The sequence below is a fragment of the Mustelus asterias genome, unplaced genomic scaffold (assembly GCF_964213995.1).
Source record: "Mustelus asterias unplaced genomic scaffold, sMusAst1.hap1.1 HAP1_SCAFFOLD_1448, whole genome shotgun sequence".
Lineage (NCBI taxonomy): Eukaryota > Metazoa > Chordata > Chondrichthyes > Carcharhiniformes > Triakidae > Mustelus > Mustelus asterias.
The window spans coordinates 23,248-45,000 of NW_027591393.1; the positions used below are offsets into that span (position 1 = coordinate 23,248).

General features: G+C 54.1%; 1 protein-coding gene and 1 long non-coding RNA gene across 3 annotated transcripts; both read left to right on the plus strand.

The window, feature by feature from the left end:
• The first annotated feature begins 1,525 nt into the window (after positions 1-1,525).
• Positions 1,526-18,750, plus strand: LOC144488300 (uncharacterized). Of its 2 annotated transcripts, XM_078206343.1 has the most exons (5): positions 1,526-1,798; positions 6,970-7,245; positions 10,539-10,814; positions 14,176-14,451; positions 17,882-18,750. In XM_078206343.1, the coding sequence occupies exons 1-5, from the start codon at positions 1,574-1,576 to the stop codon at positions 18,644-18,646; spliced, it is 1,818 nt and encodes a 605-aa protein (XP_078062469.1). In that variant the 5' UTR covers positions 1,526-1,573; the 3' UTR covers positions 18,647-18,750. The 2 variants fall into 2 exon arrangements, with proteins under 2 accessions (XP_078062469.1, XP_078062471.1); XM_078206345.1 differs by lacking the exon at positions 10,539-10,814.
• A 102-nt stretch (positions 18,751-18,852) lies between these two features.
• On the plus strand, positions 18,853-19,996 carry LOC144488299 (uncharacterized). Its single transcript, XR_013496552.1, has 2 exons — positions 18,853-18,922; positions 19,681-19,996. It is a non-coding gene; the product is annotated as an uncharacterized LOC144488299 (long non-coding RNA).
• The last annotated feature ends 1,757 nt before the right edge of the window (positions 19,997-21,753 follow it).

Sequence of the window (21,753 nt, forward strand, 5' to 3'; positions counted from 1 at the left end):
ATGGGGACAGTGTAGAGGGAGCTTTACTCTGGATCTCACCCCGTGCTGTATCTGTCCTGGGAGTGTTTGATGGGGACAGTGAAGAGGGAGCTTTACTCTGTATCTAACCCCGTGCTGTACCTGTCCTGGGAGTTTTTAATGGGGGACAGTGTAGAGGGAGCTTTACTCTGTATCTAACCCCGTGCTGTCCCTGTCCTGGGAGTGTTTGATGGGGACAGTGTAGAGGGAGCTTTACTCTGTATCTAACCCCGTGCTGTCCCTGTCCTGGGAGTGTTTGATGGGGGACAGTGCAGAGGGAGCTTTACTCTGTATCTAACCCCGTGCTGTCCCTGTCCTGGGAGTGTTTGATGGGGACAGTGCAGAGGGAGCTTTACTCTGTATTTAACCCCGTGCTGTCCCTGTCCTGGGAGTGTTTGATGGGGACAGTGTAGAGGGAGCTTTACTCTGTATCCAACCCCGTGCTGTACCTGTCCTGGGAGTGTTTGATGGGGACAGTGTAGAGGGAGCTTTACTCTGTATCTAACCCCGTGCTGTACCTGTCCTGGGAGTGTTTGATGGGGACAGTGTAGAGGGAGCTTTACTCTGTATCTAAGCCCGTGCTGTCCCTGTCCTGGGAGTGTTTGATGGGGGACAGTGTAGAGGGAGCTTCACTCTGTATCTAACCCCATGCTGTACCTGTCCTGGGAGTGTTTGATGGGGGACAGTGTAGAGGGAGCTTTACTCTGTATATTACCCCGTGCTGTACCTGTCCTGGGAGTGTTTGATGGGGGACAGTGGAGAGGGAGCTTTACTCTGTATCTAACCCCGTGCTGTACCTGTCCTGGGAGTGTTTGATGGGGACAGAGTAGAGGGAGCTTCACTCTGTATCCAACCCCGTGCTGTACCTGTCCTGGGAGTGTTTGATGGGGACAGTGTAGAGGGAGCTTTACTCTGTATCTAACCCCGTGCTGTACCTGTCCTGGGAGTGTTTGATGGGGACAGTGTAGAGGGAGCTTTACTCTGTATCTAAACCCGTGCTGTCCCTGTCCTGGGAGTGTTTGATGGGGGACAGTGTAGAGGGAGCTTTACTCTGTATCTAACCCCGTGCTGTACCTGTCCTGGGAGTGTTTGATGGGGGACAGTGTAGAGGGAGCTTTACACTGTATCTAACCCCGTGCTGTACCTGTCCTGGGAGTGTTTGATGGGGACAGTGGAGAGGGAGCTTTACTCTGTATCTAACCCCGTGCTGTACCTGTCCTGGGAGTGTTTGATGGGGGACAGTGTAGAGGGAGCTTTACTCTGTATCTAACCCCGTGCTGTCCCTGTCCTGGGAGTGTTTGATGGGGGACAGTGTAGAGGGAGCTTTACTCTGTATCTAACCCCGTGCTGTACCTGTCCTGGGAGTGTTTGATGGGGGACAGTGTAGAGGGAGCTTTACTCTGTATCTAACCCTGTGCTGTACCTGTCCTGGGAGTGTTTGATGGGGGACAGTGGAGAGGGAGCTTTACCCTGTAACTGACACTATTTTCTTTTTATATTTCAGACACGAGCCACCCAGGATGTCTTGAGCAGGGTAAAGATTAGTCCACGTTCAATGGAAGCCCTCCTGGAGAGAAAAGCCATGGAGCTGAGGGATGATTTTCAGAAGAAGTTGAGAGTGAGTGAGGAGGGGCCGACAGCAGAGATTGATGAGTTGGAAAAGCTGTTGAAGAATGAGCGAGAATGTTTCTCTGTGAATTATCGTGCAATGTTCATGTCTGCAATTGAGGAAATGAAGAACAGAAACCAGCAACAATTTCAAGGTTACTGCAAGGAGCAGGTACATCAGATCAATTCGGCAGTCTGGGTGTGAGGCTACAGTGTAGAGGGAGCTTCAGTCTACATCTAACCCCGTGCTGTACCTGTCCTGGGAGTGTTTGATGGGGACAGTGGAGAGGGAGCTTTACTCTGTATCTAACCCCGTGCTGTACCTGTCCTGGGAGTGTTTGATGGGGGACAGTGTAGAGGGAGCTTTACTCTGTATCTAACCCCGTGCTGCACCTGTCCTGGGAGTGTTTGATGGGGACAGTGTAGAGGGAGCTTTACTCTGTATCTAACCCCATGCTGTACCTGTCCTGGGGGTGTTTGATGGGGACAGTGCAGAGGGAACTTTACTCTGTATCTAACCCGTGCTGTACCTGTCCTGGGAGTGTCTGATGGGGACAGTGTAGAGGGAGCTTTACTCTGTATCTCTCCCCATGCTGGACATATCCTGGGAGTGTTTGATGGGGGACAGTGTCAAGAGAGCTTCACTCTGTAACGAACCCTGTGCTGTACCTGTCCTGGGAGTGTTTGATGGGGGACAGTGTAAAGGGAGCTTTACTCTGTATCTAACCCCGTGCTGTACCTGTCCTGGGAGTGTTTGATGGGGGACAGTGTAGAGGGAGCTTTACTCTGTATCTAACCCCGTGCTGTACCTGCCCTAGGAGTGTCTGATGGGGACAGTGTAGAGGGAGCTTTACTCTGTATCTCTCCCCATGCTGGACATATCCTGGGAGTGTTTGATGGGGGACAGTGTCAAGAGAGCTTCACTCTGTAACGAACCCTGTGCTGTACCTGTCCTGGGAGTGTTTGATGGGGGACAGTGTAGAGGGAGCTTTACTCTGTATCTAACCCCGTGCTGTCCCTGTCCTGGGGGTGTTTGATGGGGGACAGTGTAGAGGGGGCTTTACTCTGCATCTCACCCCGTGCTGAACCTGTCCTGGGAGTGTTTGATGGGGGACAGTGTAGAGGGAGCTTTACTCTGCATCTCACCCCGTGCTGAACCTGTCCTGGGAGTGTTTGATGGGGACAGTGTAGAGGGAGCTTTACTCTGTATCTAACCCCGTGCTGTACCTGTCCTGGGAGTGTTTGATGGGGGACAGTGTCGAGGGAGCTTTACTCTGTATATAACCCCGTGCTGTCCCTGTCCTGGGGGTGTTTGATGGGGGACAGTGTAGAGGGAGCTTTACTCTACATCTAACCCCGTGCTGTACCTGTCCTGGGAGTGTTTGATGGGGGACAGTGTCGAGGGAGCTTTACTCTGTATCTAACCCCGTGCTGTACCTGTCCTGGGAGTGTTTGATGGGGGACAGTGTCGAGGGAGCTTTACTCTGCATCTAACCCCGTGCTGTACCTGTCCTGGGAGGGTTTGATGGGGGACAGTGTAGAGGGAGCTTTACTCTGTATCTAACCCCGTGCTGTACCTGTCCTGGGAGTGTTTGATGGGGGAAAGTGTAGAGGGAGCTTTACTCTGTATCTAACCCCGTGCTGTACCTGTCCTGGGAGTGTTTGATGGGGACAGTGTAGAGGGAGCTTTACTCTGTATCTAACCCCGTGCTGTCCCTGTCCTGGGAGTGTTTGATGCGGACAGTGTAGAGGGAGCTTTACTCTGTATCTAACCCCGTGCTGTACCTGTCCTGGGAGTGTTTGATGGGGACAGTGTAGAGGGAACTTTACTCTGTATCTAATCCCGTGCTGTACCTGTCCTGGGGGTGTTTGATGGGGGACAGTGTAGAGGGAGCTTTACTCTGTATCTAACCCCGTGCTGTACCTGTCCTGGGAGTGTTTGATGGGGGACAGTGCAGAGGGAGCTTTACTCTGTATCTAACCCCGTGCTGTACCTGTCCTGGGAGTGTTTGATGGGGACAGTGTAGAGGGAGCTTTACTCTGTATCTAACCCCGTGCTGTACCTGTCCTGGGAGTGTTTGATGGGGACAGTGAAGAGGGAGCTTTACTCTGTATCTAACGCCGTGCTGTACCTGTCCTGGGAGTGTTTAATGGGGGACAGTGTAGAGGGAGCTTTACTCTGTATCTAACCCCGTGCTGTCCCTGTCCTGGGTGTGTTTGATGGGGGACAGTGTAGAGGGAGCTTTACTCTGTATCTAACCCCGTGCTGTACCTGTCCTGGGAGTGTTTGATGGGGGACAGTGTAGAGGGAGCTTTACTCTGTATCTAACCCCGTGCTGTACCTGTCCTGGGAGTGTTTGATGGGGACAGAGGAGAGGGAGCTTCACTCAGTATCCAACCCCGTGCTGTACCTGTCCTGGGAGTGTTTGATGGGGACAGTGTAGTGGGAGCTTTACTCTGTATCTAACCCCGTGCTGTACCTGTCCTGGGAGTGTTTGATGGGGGACAGTGGAGAGGGAGCTTTACTCTGTATCTAACCCCGTGCTGTACCTGTCCTGGGAATGTTTGATGGGGACAGAGTAGAGGGAGCTTCACTCTGTATCCAACCCCGTGCTGTACCTGTCCTGGGAGTGTTTGATGGGGCCAGTGTAGAGGGAGCTTTACTCTGTATCTAACCCCGTGCTGTACCTGTCCTGGGAGTGTTTGATGGGGGACAGTGTAGAGGGAGCTTTACACTGTATCTAACCCCGTGCTGTACCTGTCCTGGGAGTGTTTGATGGGGACAGTGTAGAGGGAGCTTTACTCTGTATCTAACCCCGTGCTGTACCTGTCCTGGGAGTGTTTGATGGGGACAGTGTAGAGGGAGCTTTACTCTGTATCTAACGCCGTGCTGTACCTGTCCTGGGAGTGTTTAATGGGGGACAGTGTAGAGGGAGCTTTACTCTGTATCTAACCCCGTGCTGTACCTGTCCTGGGAGTGTTTGATGGGGGACAGTGTAGAGGGAGCTTTACTCTGTATCTAACCCCGTGCTGTCCCTGTCCTGGGAGTGTTTGATGGGGGACAGTGTAGAGGGAGCTTTACTCTGTATCTAACCCCGTGCTGTACCTGTCCTGGGAGTGTTTGATGGGGGACAGTGTAGAGGGAGCTTTACACTGTATCTAACCCCGTGCTGTACCTGTCCTGGGAGTGTTTGAGGGGGGACAGTGTCGAGGGAGCTTTACTCTGCATCTAACCCCGTGCTGAACCTGTCCTGGGAGTGTTTGATGGGGGACAGTGTAGTGGGAGCTTTACTCTGTATCTAACCCCGTGCTGAACCTGTCCTGGGAGTGTTTGATGGGGGACAGTGTCGAGGGAGCTTTACTCTGTATCTAACCCCGTGCTGTACCTGTCCTGGGAGTGTTTGATGGGGACAGTGTAGAGGGAGCTTTACTCTGCATCGTACCCCGTGCTGTACCTGTCCTGGGAGGGTTTGATGGGGGACAGTGTAGAGGGGGCTTTACTCTGCATCTCACCCCGTGCTGAACCTGCCCTGGGAGTGTTTGATGGGGGAAAGTGTAGAGGGAGCTTTACTCTGTATCTAACCCCGTGCTGTACCTGTCCTGGGAGTGTTAGATGGGGACATTGTAGAGGGAGCTTTACTCTGTATCTAACCCCGTGCTGTCCCTGTCCTGGGAGTGTTTGATGCGGACAGTGGAGAGGGAGCTTTACTCTGTATCTAACCCCGTGCTGTACCTGTCCTGGGAGTGTTTGATGGGGACAGTGTAGAGGGAACTTTACTCTGTATCTAATCCCGTGCTGTACCTGTCCTGGGAGTGTTTGATGGGGACAGTGTAGAGGGAGCTTTACTCTGGATCTCACCCCGTGCTGTATCTGTCCTGGGAGTGTTTGATGGGGACAGTGAAGAGGGAGCTTTACTCTGTATCTAACCCCGTGCTGTACCTGTCCTGGGAGTGTTTAATGGGGGACAGTGTAGAGGGAGCTTTACTCTGTATCTAACCCCGTGCTGTCCCTGTCCTGGGAGTGTTTGATGGGGACAGTGTAGAGGGAGCTTTACTCTGTATCTAACCCCGTGCTGTCCCTGTCCTGGGAGTGTTTGATGGGGGACAGTGCAGAGGGAGCTTTACTCTGTATCTAACCCCGTGCTGTCCCTGTCCTGGGAGTGTTTGATGGGGACAGTGCAGAGGGAGCTTTACTCTGTATTTAACCCCGTGCTGTCCCTGTCCTGGGAGTGTTTGATGGGGACAGTGTAGAGGGAGCTTTACTCTGTATCCAACCCCGTGCTGTACCTGTCCTGGGAGTGTTTGATGGGGACAGTGTAGAGGGAGCTTTACTCTGTATCTAACCCCGTGCTGTACCTGTCCTGGGAGTGTTTGATGGGGACAGTGTAGAGGGAGCTTTACTCTGTATCTAAGCCCGTGCTGTCCCTGTCCTGGGAGTGTTTGATGGGGGACAGTGTAGAGGGAGCTTCACTCTGTATCTAACCCCATGCTGTACCTGTCCTGGGAGTGTTTGATGGGGGACAGTGTAGAGGGAGCTTTACTCTGTATATTACCCCGTGCTGTACCTGTCCTGGGAGTGTTTGATGGGGGACAGTGGAGAGGGAGCTTTACTCTGTATCTAACCCCGTGCTGTACCTGTCCTGGGAGTGTTTGATGGGGACAGAGTAGAGGGAGCTTCACTCTGTATCCAACCCCGTGCTGTACCTGTCCTGGGAGTGTTTGATGGGGACAGTGTAGAGGGAGCTTTACTCTGTATCTAACCCCGTGCTGTACCTGTCCTGGGAGTGTTTGATGGGGGACAGTGTAGAGGGAGCTTTACTCTGTATCTAAACCCGTGCTGTCCCTGTCCTGGGAGTGTTTGATGGGGGACAGTGTAGAGGGAGCTTTACTCTGTATCTAACCCCGTGCTGTACCTGTCCTGGGAGTGTTTGATGGGGGACAGTGTAGAGGGAGCTTTACACTGTATCTAACCCCGTGCTGTACCTGTCCTGGGAGTGTTTGATGGGGACAGTGGAGAGGGAGCTTTACTCTGTATCTAACCCCGTGCTGTACCTGTCCTGGGAGTGTTTGATGGGGGACAGTGTAGAGGGAGCTTTACTCTGTATCTAACCCCGTGCTGTCCCTGTCCTGGGAGTGTTTGATGGGGGACAGTGTAGAGGGAGCTTTACTCTGTATCTAACCCCGTGCTGTACCTGTCCTGGGAGTGTTTGATGGGGGACAGTGTAGAGGGAGCTTTACTCTGTATCTAACCCTGTGCTGTACCTGTCCTGGGAGTGTTTGATGGGGGACAGTGGAGAGGGAGCTTTACCCTGTAACTGACACTATTTTCTTTTTATATTTCAGACACGAGCCACCCAGGATGTCTTGAGCAGGGTAAAGATTAGTCCACGTTCAATGGAAGCCCTCCTGGAGAGAAAAGCCATGGAGCTGAGGGATGATTTTCAGAAGAAGTTGAGAGTGAGTGAGGAGGGGCCGACAGCAGAGATTGATGAGTTGGAAAAGCTGTTGAAGAATGAGCGAGAATGTTTCTCTGTGAATTATCGTGCAATGTTCATGTCTGCAATTGAGGAAATGAAGAACAGAACTCTGCAGCAATTTCAAGGTTACTGCAAGGAGCAGGTACATCAGATCAATTCGGCAGTCTGGGTGTGAGGCTACAGTGTAGAGGGAGCTTCAGTCTACATCTAACCCCGTGCTGTACCTGTCCTGGGAGTGTTTGATGGGGACAGTGTAGAGGGAGCTTTACTCTGTATCTAACCCCGTGCTGTACCTGTCCTGGGAGTGTTTGATGGGGGACAGTGTAGAGGGAGCTTTACTCTGTATCTAACCCCGTGCTGCACCTGTCCTGGGAGTGTTTGATGGGGACAGTGTAGAGGGAGCTTTACTCTGTATCTAACCCCATGCTGTACCTGTCCTGGGGGTGTTTGATGGGGACAGTGCAGAGGGAACTTTACTCTGTATCTAACCCGTGCTGTACCTGTCCTGGGAGTGTCTGATGGGGACAGTGTAGAGGGAGCTTTACTCTGTATCTCTCCCCATGCTGGACATATCCTGGGAGTGTTTGATGGGGGACAGTGTCAAGAGAGCTTCACTCTGTAACGAACCCTGTGCTGTACCTGTCCTGGGAGTGTTTGATGGGGGACAGTGTAAAGGGAGCTTTACTCTGTATCTAACCCCGTGCTGTACCTGTCCTGGGAGTGTTTGATGGGGGACAGTGTAGAGGGAGCTTTACTCTGTATCTAACCCCGTGCTGTACCTGCCCTAGGAGTGTCTGATGGGGACAGTGTAGAGGGAGCTTTACTCTGTATCTCTCCCCATGCTGGACATATCCTGGGAGTGTTTGATGGGGGACAGTGTCAAGAGAGCTTCACTCTGTAACGAACCCTGTGCTGTACCTGTCCTGGGAGTGTTTGATGGGGGACAGTGTAGAGGGAGCTTTACTCTGTATCTAACCCCGTGCTGTCCCTGTCCTGGGGGTGTTTGATGGGGGACAGTGTAGAGGGGGCTTTACTCTGCATCTCACCCCGTGCTGAACCTGTCCTGGGAGTGTTTGATGGGGGACAGTGTAGAGGGAGCTTTACTCTGCATCTCACCCCGTGCTGAACCTGTCCTGGGAGTGTTTGATGGGGACAGTGTAGAGGGAGCTTTACTCTGTATCTAACCCCGTGCTGTACCTGTCCTGGGAGTGTTTGATGGGGGACAGTGTCGAGGGAGCTTTACTCTGTATATAACCCCGTGCTGTCCCTGTCCTGGGGGTGTTTGATGGGGGACAGTGTAGAGGGAGCTTTACTCTACATCTAACCCCGTGCTGTACCTGTCCTGGGAGTGTTTGATGGGGGACAGTGTCGAGGGAGCTTTACTCTGTATCTAACCCCGTGCTGTACCTGTCCTGGGAGTGTTTGATGGGGGACAGTGTCGAGGGAGCTTTACTCTGCATCTAACCCCGTGCTGTACCTGTCCTGGGAGGGTTTGATGGGGGACAGTGTAGAGGGAGCTTTACTCTGTATCTAACCCCGTGCTGTACCTGTCCTGGGAGTGTTTGATGGGGGAAAGTGTAGAGGGAGCTTTACTCTGTATCTAACCCCGTGCTGTACCTGTCCTGGGAGTGTTTGATGGGGACAGTGTAGAGGGAGCTTTACTCTGTATCTAACCCCGTGCTGTCCCTGTCCTGGGAGTGTTTGATGCGGACAGTGTAGAGGGAGCTTTACTCTGTATCTAACCCCGTGCTGTACCTGTCCTGGGAGTGTTTGATGGGGACAGTGTAGAGGGAACTTTACTCTGTATCTAATCCCGTGCTGTACCTGTCCTGGGAGTGTTTGATGGGGACAGTGTAGAGGGAGCTTTACTCTGTATCTAACCCCATGCTGTACCAGTCCTGGGGGTGTTTGATGGGGGACAGTGTAGAGGGAGCTTTACTCTGTATCTAACCCCGTGCTGTACCTGTCCTGGGAGTGTTTGATGGGGGACAGTGCAGAGGGAGCTTTACTCTGTATCTAACCCCGTGCTGTACCTGTCCTGGGAGTGTTTGATGGGGACAGTGTAGAGGGAGCTTTACTCTGTATCTAACCCCGTGCTGTACCTGTCCTGGGAGTGTTTGATGGGGACAGTGAAGAGGGAGCTTTACTCTGTATCTAACGCCGTGCTGTACCTGTCCTGGGAGTGTTTAATGGGGGACAGTGTAGAGGGAGCTTTACTCTGTATCTAACCCCGTGCTGTCCCTGTCCTGGGTGTGTTTGATGGGGGACAGTGTAGAGGGAGCTTTACTCTGTATCTAACCCCGTGCTGTACCTGTCCTGGGAGTGTTTGATGGGGGACAGTGTAGAGGGAGCTTTACTCTGTATCTAACCCCGTGCTGTACCTGTCCTGGGAGTGTTTGATGGGGACAGAGGAGAGGGAGCTTCACTCAGTATCCAACCCCGTGCTGTACCTGTCCTGGGAGTGTTTGATGGGGACAGTGTAGTGGGAGCTTTACTCTGTATCTAACCCCGTGCTGTACCTGTCCTGGGAGTGTTTGATGGGGGACAGTGGAGAGGGAGCTTTACTCTGTATCTAACCCCGTGCTGTACCTGTCCTGGGAGTGTTTGATGGGGACAGAGTAGAGGGAGCTTCACTCTGTATCTAACCCCGTGCTGTACCTGTCCTGGGAGTGTTTGATGGGGGACAGTGTAGAGGGAGCTTTACACTGTATCTAACCCCGTGCTGTACCTGTCCTGGGAGTGTTTGATGGGGACAGTGTAGAGGGAGCTTTACTCTGTATCTAACCCCGTGCTGTACCTGTCCTGGGAGTGTTTGATGGGGACAGTGTAGAGGGAGCTTTACTCTGTATCTAACGCCGTGCTGTACCTTTCCTGGGAGTGTTTAATGGGGGACAGTGTAGAGGGAGCTTTACTCTGTATCTAACCCCGTGCTGTCCCTGTCCTGGGTGTGTTTGATGGGGGACAGTGTAGAGGGAGGTTTACTCTGTATCTAACCCCGTGCTGTACCTGTCCTGGGAGTGTTTGATGGGGGACAGTGTAGAGGGAGCTTTACTCTGTATCTAACCCCGTGCTGTACCTGTCCTGGGAGTGTTTGATGGGGGACAGTGGAGAGGGAGCTTTACTCTGTATCTAACCCCGTGCTGTACCTGTCCTGGGAGTGTTTGATGGGGACAGTGTAGAGGGAGCTTCACTCTGTATCCAACCCCGTGCTGTACCTGTCCTGGGAGTGTTTGATGGGGACAGTGTAGAGGGAGCTTTACTCTGTATCTAACCCCGTGCTGTACCTGTCCTGGGAGTGTTTGATGGGGGACAGGGTAGAGGGAGCTTTACACTGTATCTAACCCCGTGCTGTACCTGTCCTGGGAGTGTTTGATGGGGGACAGTGGAGAGGGAGCTTTACCCTGTAACTGACACTATTTTCTTTTTATATTTCAGACACGAGCCACCCAGGATGTCTTGAGCAGGGTAAAGATTAGTCCACGTTCAATGGAAGCCCTCCTGGAGAGAAAAGCCATGGAGCTGAGGGATGATTTTCAGAAGAAGTTGAGAGTGAGTGAGGAGGGGCCGACAGCAGAGATTGATGAGTTGGAAAAGCTGTTGAAGAATGAGCGAGAATGTTTCTCTGTGAATTATCGTGCAATGTTCATGTCTGCAATTGAGGAAATGAAGAACAGAACTCTGCAGCAATTTCAAGGTTACTGCACGGAGCAGGTACATCAGATCAATTCGGCAGTCTGGGTGTGAGGCTACAGTGTAGAGGGAGCTTCAGTCTACATCTAACCCCGTGCTGTACCTGTCCTGGGAGTGTTTGATGGGGACAGTGTAGAGGGAGCTTTACTCTGTATCTAACCCCGTGCTGTCCCTGTCCTGGGAGTGTTTGATGGCGATAGTGTTGAGGGAGCTTTACTCTGTATCTAACCCCGTGCTGTACCTGTCCTGGGAGTGATTGATGAGGGACAGTGTAGAGGGAGCTTTACTCTGTATCTAACCCCGTGCTGTACCTGTCCTGGGAGTGTTTGATGGGGACAGTGCAGAGGGAGCTTTACTCTGTATCTAACCCCGTGCTTTCCCTGTCCTGGGAGTGTTTGATGGGGGACAGTGTAGAGGGAGCTTTACTCTGTATCTAACCCCGTGCTGTACCTGTCCACGGAGTGTTTGTTGGGGGACAGTGTAGAGGGAGCTTTACTCTGTATCTAACCCCGTGCTGTACCTGTCCTGGGAGTGTTTGATGAGCGACAGTGTAGAGGGAGCTTTACTCTGTATCTAACCCCGTGCTGTACCTGTCCTGGGAGTGTTTGATGGGCGACAGTGTAGAGGGAGCTTTACTCTGTATCTAACCCCGTGCTGTACCTGTCCTGGGAGTGTTTGATGGGGGACAGTGTAGAGGGAGCTTTACTCTGTATCTAACCCCGTGCTGTCCCTGTCCTGGGAGTGTTTGATGGGGGACAGTGTAGAGGGAGCTTTACTCTGTATCTTACCCCGTGCTGTACCTGCCCTAAGAGTGTTTGATGGGGACAGTGTAGAGGGAGCTATACTCTGTATCTAACCCCGTGCTGTCCCTGTCTTGGGAGTGTTTGATGAGGGACAGTGTAGACGGAGCTTTACTCTGTATCTAACCCCGTGCTGTACCTGTCCTGGGAGTGTTTGATGGGGGACAGTGCAGAGGGAGCTTTACTCTGTATCCAACCCCCTGCTGTGCCTGTCCTGGGAGTGTTTGATGGGGACAGTGTAGAGGGAGCTTTACTCTGTATCTAACCCCGTGCTGTCCCTGTCCTGGGAGTGTTTGATGGGGGACAGTGTAGACGGAGCTTTACTCTGTATCTAACCCCGTGCTGTACCTGTCCTGGGAGTGTTTGATGGGGACAGTGTAGAGGGAGCTTTACTCTGTATCTAACCCCGTGCTGTACCTGTCCTGGGAGTGTTTGATGGGGACAGTGTAGACGGAGCTTTACTCTGTATCTAACCCCCTGCTGTGCCTGTCCTGGGAGTGTTTGATGGGGACAGTGTAGAGGGAGCTTTACTCTGTATCTAACCCCGTGCTGTCCCTGTCCTGGGAGTGTTTGATGGGGGACAGTGTAGAGGGAGCTTTACTCTGTATCTAACCCCGTGCTGTAACTGTCCTGGGAGTGTTTGATGGGGGACAGTGTAGACGGAGCTTTACTCTGTATCTAACCCCCTGCTGTGCCTGTCCTGGGAGTGTTTGATGGGGACAGTGTAGAGGGAGCTTTACTCTGTATCTAACCCTCTGCTGTACCTGTCCTGGGAGTGTTTGATGGGGGACAGTGTCGAGGGAGCTTTACTCTGTATCTAACCCCGTGCTGTACCTGTCCTGGGAGTGTTTGATGAGGGCAGTGTAGAGGAAGCTTCACCCTGTATCTAACCCCGTGCTGTAGCTGTCCTGGGAGTGTTTGATGGGGGACAGTGTAGAGGGAGCTTTACTCTGGATCGAAACCCGTGCTGTACCTGTCCTGGGAGTGTTTGATGGCGACAGTGTAGAGGGAGCTTTACTCTGTATCTAACCCCATGCTGTACCTGTCCTGGGAGTGTTTGATGGGGGACAGTGTAGTGGGAGCTTTACTCTGTATCTAACCCCGTGCTGTACCTGTCCTCGGAGTGTTTGATGGGGGACAGTGTAGAGGGAGCTTTACTCTGTATCTAATCCCGTGCTGTACCTGTCCTGGGAGTGTTTGATGGGGGACAGTGTAGAGTGACCTTTACTCTGGATCTAACCCCGTGCTGTACCTATCCTGGGGGTGTTTGATGGGGGACTGTGTAGAGGGAGCTTTACTCTGTATCTTACCCCGTGCTGTACCTGTCCTGGGAGTGTTTGATGGGGACAGTGCAGAGGGAGCTCTCCCCTGGATCGAACCCCGTGCTGTACCTGTCCTGGGAGTGTTTGATGGGGACAGTGTAGAGGGAGCTTTACTCTGTATCTAACCCCGTGCTGTACCTGTCCTGGGAGTGTTTGATGGGGACAGTGTAGAGGGAGCTTTACTCTGTATCTAACCCCATGCTGTACCTGTCCTGGGAGTGTTTGATGGGGACAGTGTAGAGGGAGCTTTACTCAGTATCTAAGCCCGATCTGTACCTGTCCTGGGAGTGTTTGATGGGGGACAGTGTAGAGGGAGCTTTACTCTGTATCTAACCCCGTGCTGTACCTGTCCTGGGAGTGTTTGATGGGGACAGTGTAGAGGGAGCTTTACTCTGTATCTAACCCCGTGCTGTCCCTGTCCTGGGAGTGTTTGATGGGGGACAGTGTGGAGGGAGCTTTACTCTGTATCTAACCCCGTGCTGTACCTGTCCTGGGAGTGTTTGATGGGGGACAGTGTAGAGGGAGCTTTACTCTGTATCTAACCCCGTGCTGTCCCTGTCCTGGGAGTGTTTGATGGGGGACAGTGTGGAGGGAGCTTTACTCTGTATCTAACCCCGTGCTGTCCCTGTCCTGGGAGTGTTTGATGGGGACAGTGCAGAGGGAGCTCTCCCCTGGATCGAACCCCGTGCTGTACCTGTCCTGGGAGTGTTTGATGGGGACAGTGTAGAGGGAGCTTTACTCTGTATCTAACCCCGTGCTGTACCTGTCCTGGGAGTGTTTGATGGGGACAGTGTAGAGGGAGCTTTACTCTGTATCTAACCCCGTGCTGTACCTGTCCTGGGAGTGTTTGATGGGGACAGTGTAGAGGGAGCTTTACTCTGTATCTAACCCCGTGCTGTCCCTGTCCTGGGAGTATTTGATGGGGGACAGTGTCGAGGGAGCTTTACTCTGTATCAACCCCGTGCTGTACCTGTCCTGGGAGTGTTTGATGGGGGACAGTGTGGAGGGAGCTTTACTCTGTATCTAACCCCGTGCTGTACCTGTCCTGGGTGTGTTTGATGGGGGACAGTGTAGAGGGAGCTTTACTCTGTATCTAACCCCGTGCTGTCCCTGTCCTGGGAGTGTTTGATGGGGGACCGTGTGGAGGGAGCTTTACTCTGTATCTAAACCCGTGCTGTCCCTGTCCTGGGAGTGTTTGATGGGGGACCGTGTGGAGGGAGCTTTACTCTGTATCTAACTCCTGCTTTGTCTGTGTTTTAGATGCAAAGTATGGAAAGTATCTCTGGGACAATCACGAACACTCCGATATCGATGAGGAATCTTTTGGAAAACTATTCCAAACAGCTGATGCAGAATTTTCGCCATTCTCTGGGTGAAAGTGAGATGGAGATGGAGAACGAGATATCACAGCTGGATATGAAAATCCATGCTGAGGTTGAGAACTGTGTTCGGTCTTTCACAACGCTGTTCAATTCCTTGATTCGGAAGCTGAAAAAGAAAAAACGTCAAGAGTTCGAAACTTTCTGCACAGAGAAGGTATTTCAGATTCCATGGAATGCAAGCTTATGATTGCAAATTAATAGATGGAGCTTTACTCTGTATCTAACCCCGTGTTGTCCCTGTCCTGGGAGTGTTTGATGGGGGACAGTGTAGAGGGAGCTTCACTCTGTATCTAACCCCGTGCTGTCCCTGTCCTGGGTGTGTTTGATGGGGGACAGTGTAGAGGGAGCTTTACTCTGTATCTAACCCCGTGCTGTACCTGTCCTGGGAGTGTTTGATGGGGGACAGTGTAGAGGGAGCTTTACTCTGTATCTAACCCCGTGCTGTACCTGTCCTGGGAGTGTTTGATGGGGGACAGTGTAGAGGGAGATTTACTCTGTATCTAACCCCGTGCTGTACCTGTCCTGGGAGTGTTTGATGGGGGACAGTGTAGAGGGAGCTTTACTCTGTATCTAAACCCGTGCTGTACCTGTCCTGGGAGTGTTTGATGGGGGACAGTGTAGAGGGAGCTTTACTCTGTATCTAACCCCGTGCTGTCCCTGTCCTGGGAGTGTTTGATGGGGGACAGTGTAGAGGGAGCTTTACTCTGTATCTAACCCCGTGCTGTACCTGTCCTGGGAGTGTTTGATGGGGACAGTGTAGAGGGAGCTTTACTTTGTATCTAACCCCGTGCTGTACCTGTCCTGGGAGTGTTTGATGGGGGACAGTGTAGAGGGAGCTTTACTCTGTATCTAACCCCGTGCTGTACCTGTCCTGGGAGTGTTTGATGGGGACGGTGTGGAGGGAGCTTTACTCTGTATCTAACCCCGTGCTGTACCCGTCCTGGGAGTGTTTGATGGGGACAGTGTAGAGGGAGCTTTACTCTGTATCTTACCCCGTGCTGTACCTGTCCTGGGAGTGTTTGATGGGGACAGTGTAGAGGGAGCTTTACTCTGTATCTAACCCCGTGCTGTACCTGTCCTGGGAGTGTTTGATGGGGACAGTGTAGAGGGAGCTTTACTCTGTATCTAACCCCGTGCTGTACCTGTCCTGGGAGTGTTTGATGGGGACAGTGTAGAGGGAGCTTTACTCTGTATCTTACCCCGTGCTGTACCTGTCCTGGGAGTGTTTGATGGGGACAGTGTAGAGGGAGCTTTACTCTGTATCTAACCCCGTGCTGTACCTGTCCTGGGAGTGTTTGATGGGGACAGTGTAGAGGGAGCTTTACTCTGTATCTAACACCGTGCTGTACCTGTCCTGGGAGTGTTTGATGGGGGACAGTGTAGAGGGAGATTTACTCTGTATCTAACCCCGTGCTGTACCTGTCCTGGGAGTGTTTGATGGGGGACAGTGCAGAGGGAGCTTTACTCTGTATCTAACCCCGTGCTGTCCCTGTCCTGGGAGTGTTTGATGGGGGACAGTGTAGAGGGAGCTTTACTCTGTATCTACCCCCGTGCTGTACCTGTCCTGGGAGTGTTTGATGGGGGACAGTGTAGAGGGAGCTTTACTCTGTATCGAACCCCGTGCTGTCCCTGTCCTGGGAGTGTTTGTTGGGGACAGTGTAGAGGGAGCTTTACTCTGTATCTAACCCCGTGCTGTACCTGTCCTGGGAGTGTTTGATGGGGGACAGTGTAGAGGGAGATTTACTCTGTATCTAACCCCGTGCTGTACCTGTCCTGGGAGTGTTTGATGGGGGACAGTGTAGAGGGAGCTTTACTCTGTATCTAACCCCGTGCTGTCCCTGTCCTGGGAGTGTTTGATGGGGGACAGTGTGGAGGGAGCTTTACTCTGTATCTAACCCCGTGCTGTCCCTGTCCTGGGAGTGTTTGATGGGGACAGTGTAGAGGGAGCTTTACTCTGTATCTAACCCCGTGCTGTACCTGTCCTGGGAGTGTTTGATGGAGACAGCGTAGAGGGAGCTTTACTCTGTATCTAACCCCGTGCTGTACCTGTCCTGGGAGTGTTTGATGGAGACAGCGTAGAGGGAGCTTTACTCTGTATCTAACCCCGTGCTGTACCTGTCCTGGGAGTGTTTGATGGGGACAGTGTAGAGGGAGCTTTACTCTGTATCTCACCCCGTGCTGTACCTGTCCTGGGAGTGTTTGATGGGGGACAGTGTAGAGGGAGCTTTACTCTGTATCTAACCCCGTGCTGTACCTGTCCTGGGAGTGTTTGATGATGGACAGTGTAGAGGGAGCTTTACTCTGTATCTAACCCCGTGCTGTACCTGTCCTGGGAGTGTTTGATGGGGACAGTGTAGAGGGAGCTTTACTCTGTATCTAACCCCGTGCTGTACCTGTCCTGGGAGTGTTTGATGGGGGACAGTGTAGAGGGAGCTTTACTCTGTATCTAACCCCGTGCTGTACCTGTCCTGGGAGTGTTTGATGGGGGACAGTGTAGAGGGAGATTTACTCTGTATCTAACCCTGTGCTGTACCTGTCCTGGGAGTGTTTGATGGGGACAGTGTAGAGGGAGCTTTACTCTGTATCTAACCCCGTGCTGTACCTGTCCTGGGAGTGTTTGATGGGGACAGTGTAGAGGGAGCTTTACTCTGTATCTAACTCCGTGCTGTCCCTGTCCTGGGAGTGTTTGATGGGGGACAGTGCAGAGGGAGCTTTACTCTGTATCTAACCCCGTGCTGTACCTGTTCTGGGAGTGTTTGATGGGGACAGTGTAGAGGGAGCTTTACTCTGTATCTAACCCCGTGCTGTACCTGTCCTGGGAGTGTTTGATGGGGGATAGTGCAGAGGGAGCTTTACTCTGTATCTAACCCCGTGCTGTACCTGTCCTGGGAGTGTTTGACGGGGACAGTGTAGAGGGAGCTTTACTCTGTATCTCACCCCGTGCTGTACCTGTCCTGGGAGTGTTTGATGGGGACAGTGTAGAGGGAGCTTTACTCTGTATCTCACCCCGTGCTGTACCTGTCCTGGGAGTGTTTGATGGGGACAGTGTAGAGGGAGCTTTACTCTGTATCTAACCCCGTGCTGTCCCTGTCCTGGGAGTGTTTGATGGGGACAGTGTAGAGGGAGCTTTACTCTGTATCTAACCCCGTGCTGTACCTGTCCTGGGAGTGTTTGATGGGGACAGTGTAGAGGGAGCTTTACTCTGTATCTAACCCCGTGCTGTACCTGTCCTGGGAGTGTTTGATGGGGGACAGTGTAGAGGGAGCTTCACTCTGTATCTAACCCCGTGCTGTACCTGTCCTGGGAGTGTTTGATGGGGGACAGTGTAGAGGGAGTTTTACTCTGTATCTAACCCCGTGCTGTACCTGTCCTGGGAGTGTTTGATGGGGGACAGTGTAGAGGGAGCTTTACTCTGTATCTAACCCCGTGCTGTACCTGTCCTGGGAGTGTTTGATGGGGGACAGTGTAGAGGGAGCTTTACTCTGTATCTAACCCCGTGCTGTACCTGTCCTGGGAGTGTTTGATGGGGGACAGTGCAGAGGGAGCTTCACTCTGTATCTAACCCTGTACTTTGTGTTGTTCAGGAGCGTGATACAGAAGGTATTTTTGGATGCATCAAGATCCATCCGGGTTTGATGAAGCGTGATGTGGAGAAGAAGACCAAGGAGCTGTTGGCTGATTTTGGAAGGAGGTTGGACGGTGATGAAAATGAGAAAGTGGAGCAGATGCTGGAACTTGAGAGATCTATCCAATCTGAAGTCGATTCCTTCTGTCATGCATTCGGCAAGCGTTACAGATTGGAGATGGTGATATTAGTCCTGATAGGTGCGTTTGCTGGAGCAGGCATTGGTTACATGTGCAGGACCGCAATTGGGGCGGCGATCGCGGCACTTAAATCGGCCTTGACCGGGGCAGCTGGATCGGCCTTGACCGGGGCAGCTGGATCGGCCTTGACCGGGGCAGCTGGATCGGCCTTGACCGGGGCAGCTGGATCGGCCTTGACCGGGGCAGCTGGATCGGCCTTGACCGGGGCAGCTGGATCGGCCTTGACCGGGGCAGCTGGATCGGCCTTGACCGAGGTAGCTGGATCGGCCTTGACCGGGGTAGCTGGATCGGCCTTGACCGAGGCAGCTGTCCCAACCTTGACCGGGGCATGTCTGGGGGCTATTACAGCTTTTGGTTTGTTGTCCTTGATGCAATATATTGAGCGGGGTGACGATGCGGAGGAGGAAAATGGGCTTCAGAAGCTGATTGTCTGGCTCCAAAAACAAGGCAAAATTCTGCAGACACTGGAAAGCTTCGTAGAATCCTTGAAACCAATAATTTCCATGTCCGCAGAGTCTGCCTGAGGCATTGGGTACGGGTCCCCCACTGGTCAGTGCTGCCCTTTCATCCAGATTCCTTGAAGGAAACATGTTGACAGCTGGACGGGACGGGTGTGGGTCAGTGGGATTCACAGGGACAGGGATAGGGACGGGTGTGGGTCAGTGGGATTCACAGGGATAGGGATGGGTGTGGGTCAGTGGGATTCACAGGGATAGGGATGGGTGTGGGTCAGTGGGATTCACAGGGATAGGGATAGGGATGGGTGTGGGTCAGTGGGATTCACAGGGATAGGGACGGGTGTGGGTCAGTGGGATTCACAGGGATAGGGACGGGTGTGGGTCAGTGGGATTCATAGGGATGGGTGTGGGTCAGTGGGATTCACAGGGATAGGGACGGGTGTGGGTCAGTGGGATTCACAGGGATAGGGACGGGTGTGGGTCAGTGGGATTCACAGGGATAGGGACGGGTGTGGGTCAGTGGGATTCACAGGGATAGGGATGGGTGTGGGTCAGTGGGATTCACAGGGATAGGGATGGGTGTGGGTCAGTGGGATTCACAGGGATAGGGACGGGTGTGGGTCAGTGGGATTCACAGGGATAGGGACGGGTGTGGGTCAGTGGGATTCACAGGGATAGGGATGGGTGTGGGTCAGTGGGATTCACAGGGATAGGGACGGGTGTGGGTCAGTGGGATTCACAGGGATAGGGACGGGTGTGGGTCAGTGGGATTCACAGGGATAGGGATGGGTGTGGGTCAGTGGGATTCATAGGGACGGGTGTGGGTCAGTGGGATTCACAGGGATAGGGATGGGTGTGGGTCAGTGGGATTCACAGGGATAGGGATGGGTGTGGGTCAGTGGGATTCACAGGGATAGGGATGGGTGTGGGTCAGTGGGATTCACAGGGATAGGGATGGGTGTGGGTCAGTGGGATTCACAGGGATAGGGACGGGTGTGGGTCAGTGGGACTCACAGGGTCAGGGACGGGTGTGGGTCAGTGGGATTCACAGGGATAGGGACGGGTGTGGGTCAGTGGGACTCACAGGGATAGGGATGGAGGTGGGATGGCCTTGCTGGGGACAGCTGAGGTGCCACCCATGGTCAAAGAGGAAGTGACCGCTCTGGGAACAAAGATGTCTCCGTGCGGTCCGAGATTGTGACTCAAGACACATCGTCCTGTAAAACCAAACACAGCGGCCGCTAAGCTTTCCAAAACCTCGGGTTCTCACTCAATACAACATTGGGTATTTTCTCCATGGTCAGAGGAGTGACAGTGTGAAGTGAGAGGGGTTTGGGCTTCCGGCTCTCACTGCTTCCTTCATCAACACAAACTGTGTGAATAACTGCTTTCCAATTAAAACCCATCTGAAATACAGCCAGTTTTCCGGCTGTTTCATTCATCTCATCTTCACAGGGCTGCGGGTCCGGTGTGTCCGGATTATCCCAAAAGCCGCACAATGTGAGGGTCAGTGCTGAGGGAGCGCCGCACTGTGGGAGGGTCAGTGCTGAGGGAGCGCCGCACTGTGGGAGGGTCGGTGCTGAGGGAGCGCCGCACTGCGGGAGGGTCAGTGCTGAGGGAGCGCCGCACTGTGGGAGGGTCGGTGCTGAGGGAGTGCCGCACTGTGGGAGGGTCAGTGCTGAGGGAGCGCCGCACTGTGGGAGGGTCGGTGCTGAGGGAGCGCCGCACTGTGGGAGGGTCAGTGCTGAGGGAGTGCCGCACTGTGGGAGGGTCAGTGCTGAGGGAGAGCCGCACTGTGGGAGGGTCAGTGCTGAGGGAGCGCCGCACTGTGGGAGGGTCAGTGATGAGGGAGCGCCGCACCGTGGGAGGGTCGGTGCTGAGGGAGCGCCGCACTGTGGGAGGGTCAGTGCTGAGGGAGCGCCGCACTGTGGGAGGGTCGGTGCTGAGGGAGAGCCGCACTGTGGGAGGGTCAGTGCTGAGGGAGCGCCGCACTGTGGGAGGGTCAGTGCTGAGGGAGCGCCGCACTGTGGGAGGGTCAGTGCTGAGGGAGTGCCGCACTGTGGGAGGGTCAGTGCTGAGGGAGCGCCGCACTGTGGGAGGGTCAGTGCTGAGGGAGCGCCGCACTGTGGGAGGGTCAGTGCTGAGGGAGAGCCGCACTGTGGGAGGGTCAGTGCTGAGGGAGCGCCGCACTGTGGGAGGGTCAGTGATGAGGGAGCGCCGCACCGTGGGAGGGTCGGTGCTGAGGGAGCGCCGCACTGTGGGAGGGTCAGTGCTGAGGGAGCGCCGCACTGTGGGAGGGTCGGTGCTGAGGGAGAGCCGCACTGTGGGAGGGTCAGTGCTGAGGGAGAGCCGCACTGTGGGAGGGTCAGTGCTGAGGGAGCGCCGCACTGTGGGAGGGTCAGTGCTGAGGGAGAGCCGCACTGTGGGAGGGTCAGTGCTGAGGGAGCGCCGCACTGTGGGAGGGTCAGTGCTGAGGGAGCGCCGCACTGTGGGAGGGTCGGTGCTGAGGGAGCGCCGCACTGTGGGAGGGTCGGTGCTGAGGGAGCGCCGCACTGTGGGAGGGTCGGTGCTGAGGGAGCGCCGCACTATGGGAGGGTCGGTGCTGAGGGAGCGCCGCACTGTGGGAGGGTCAGTGCTGAGGGAGCGCTGCACTGTGGGAGGGTCGGTGCTGAGGGAGCGCCGCACTGTGGGAGGGTCAGTGCTGAGGGAGCGCCGCACTGTGGGAGGGTCAGTGCTGAGGGAGCGCCGCATTGTGGGAGGGTCAGTGCTGAGGGAGCGCCGCACTGTGGGTTGGTCAGTGCTGAGGGAGCGCCGCACTGTGGGAGGGTCAGTGCTGAGGGAGCGCCGCACTGTGGGAGGGTCAGTGCTGAGGGAGCGCCGCACTGTGGGAGGGTCAGTGCTGAGGGAGCGCCGCACTGTGGGAGGGTCAGTGCTGAGGGAGCGCCGCACTGTGGGAGGGTCAGTGCTGAGGGAGCGCCGCACTGTGGGAGGGTCAGTGATGAGGGAGCGCCGCACTGTGGGAGGGCCGGTGCTGAGGGAGCGCCGCACTGTGGGAGGGTCGGTGCTGAGGGAGCGCTGCACTGTGGGAGGGTCAGTGCTGAGGGAGTGCCGCACTGTGGGAGGGTCAGCGCTGAGGGAGTGCCGCACTGTGGGAGGGTCAGTGCTGAGGGAGC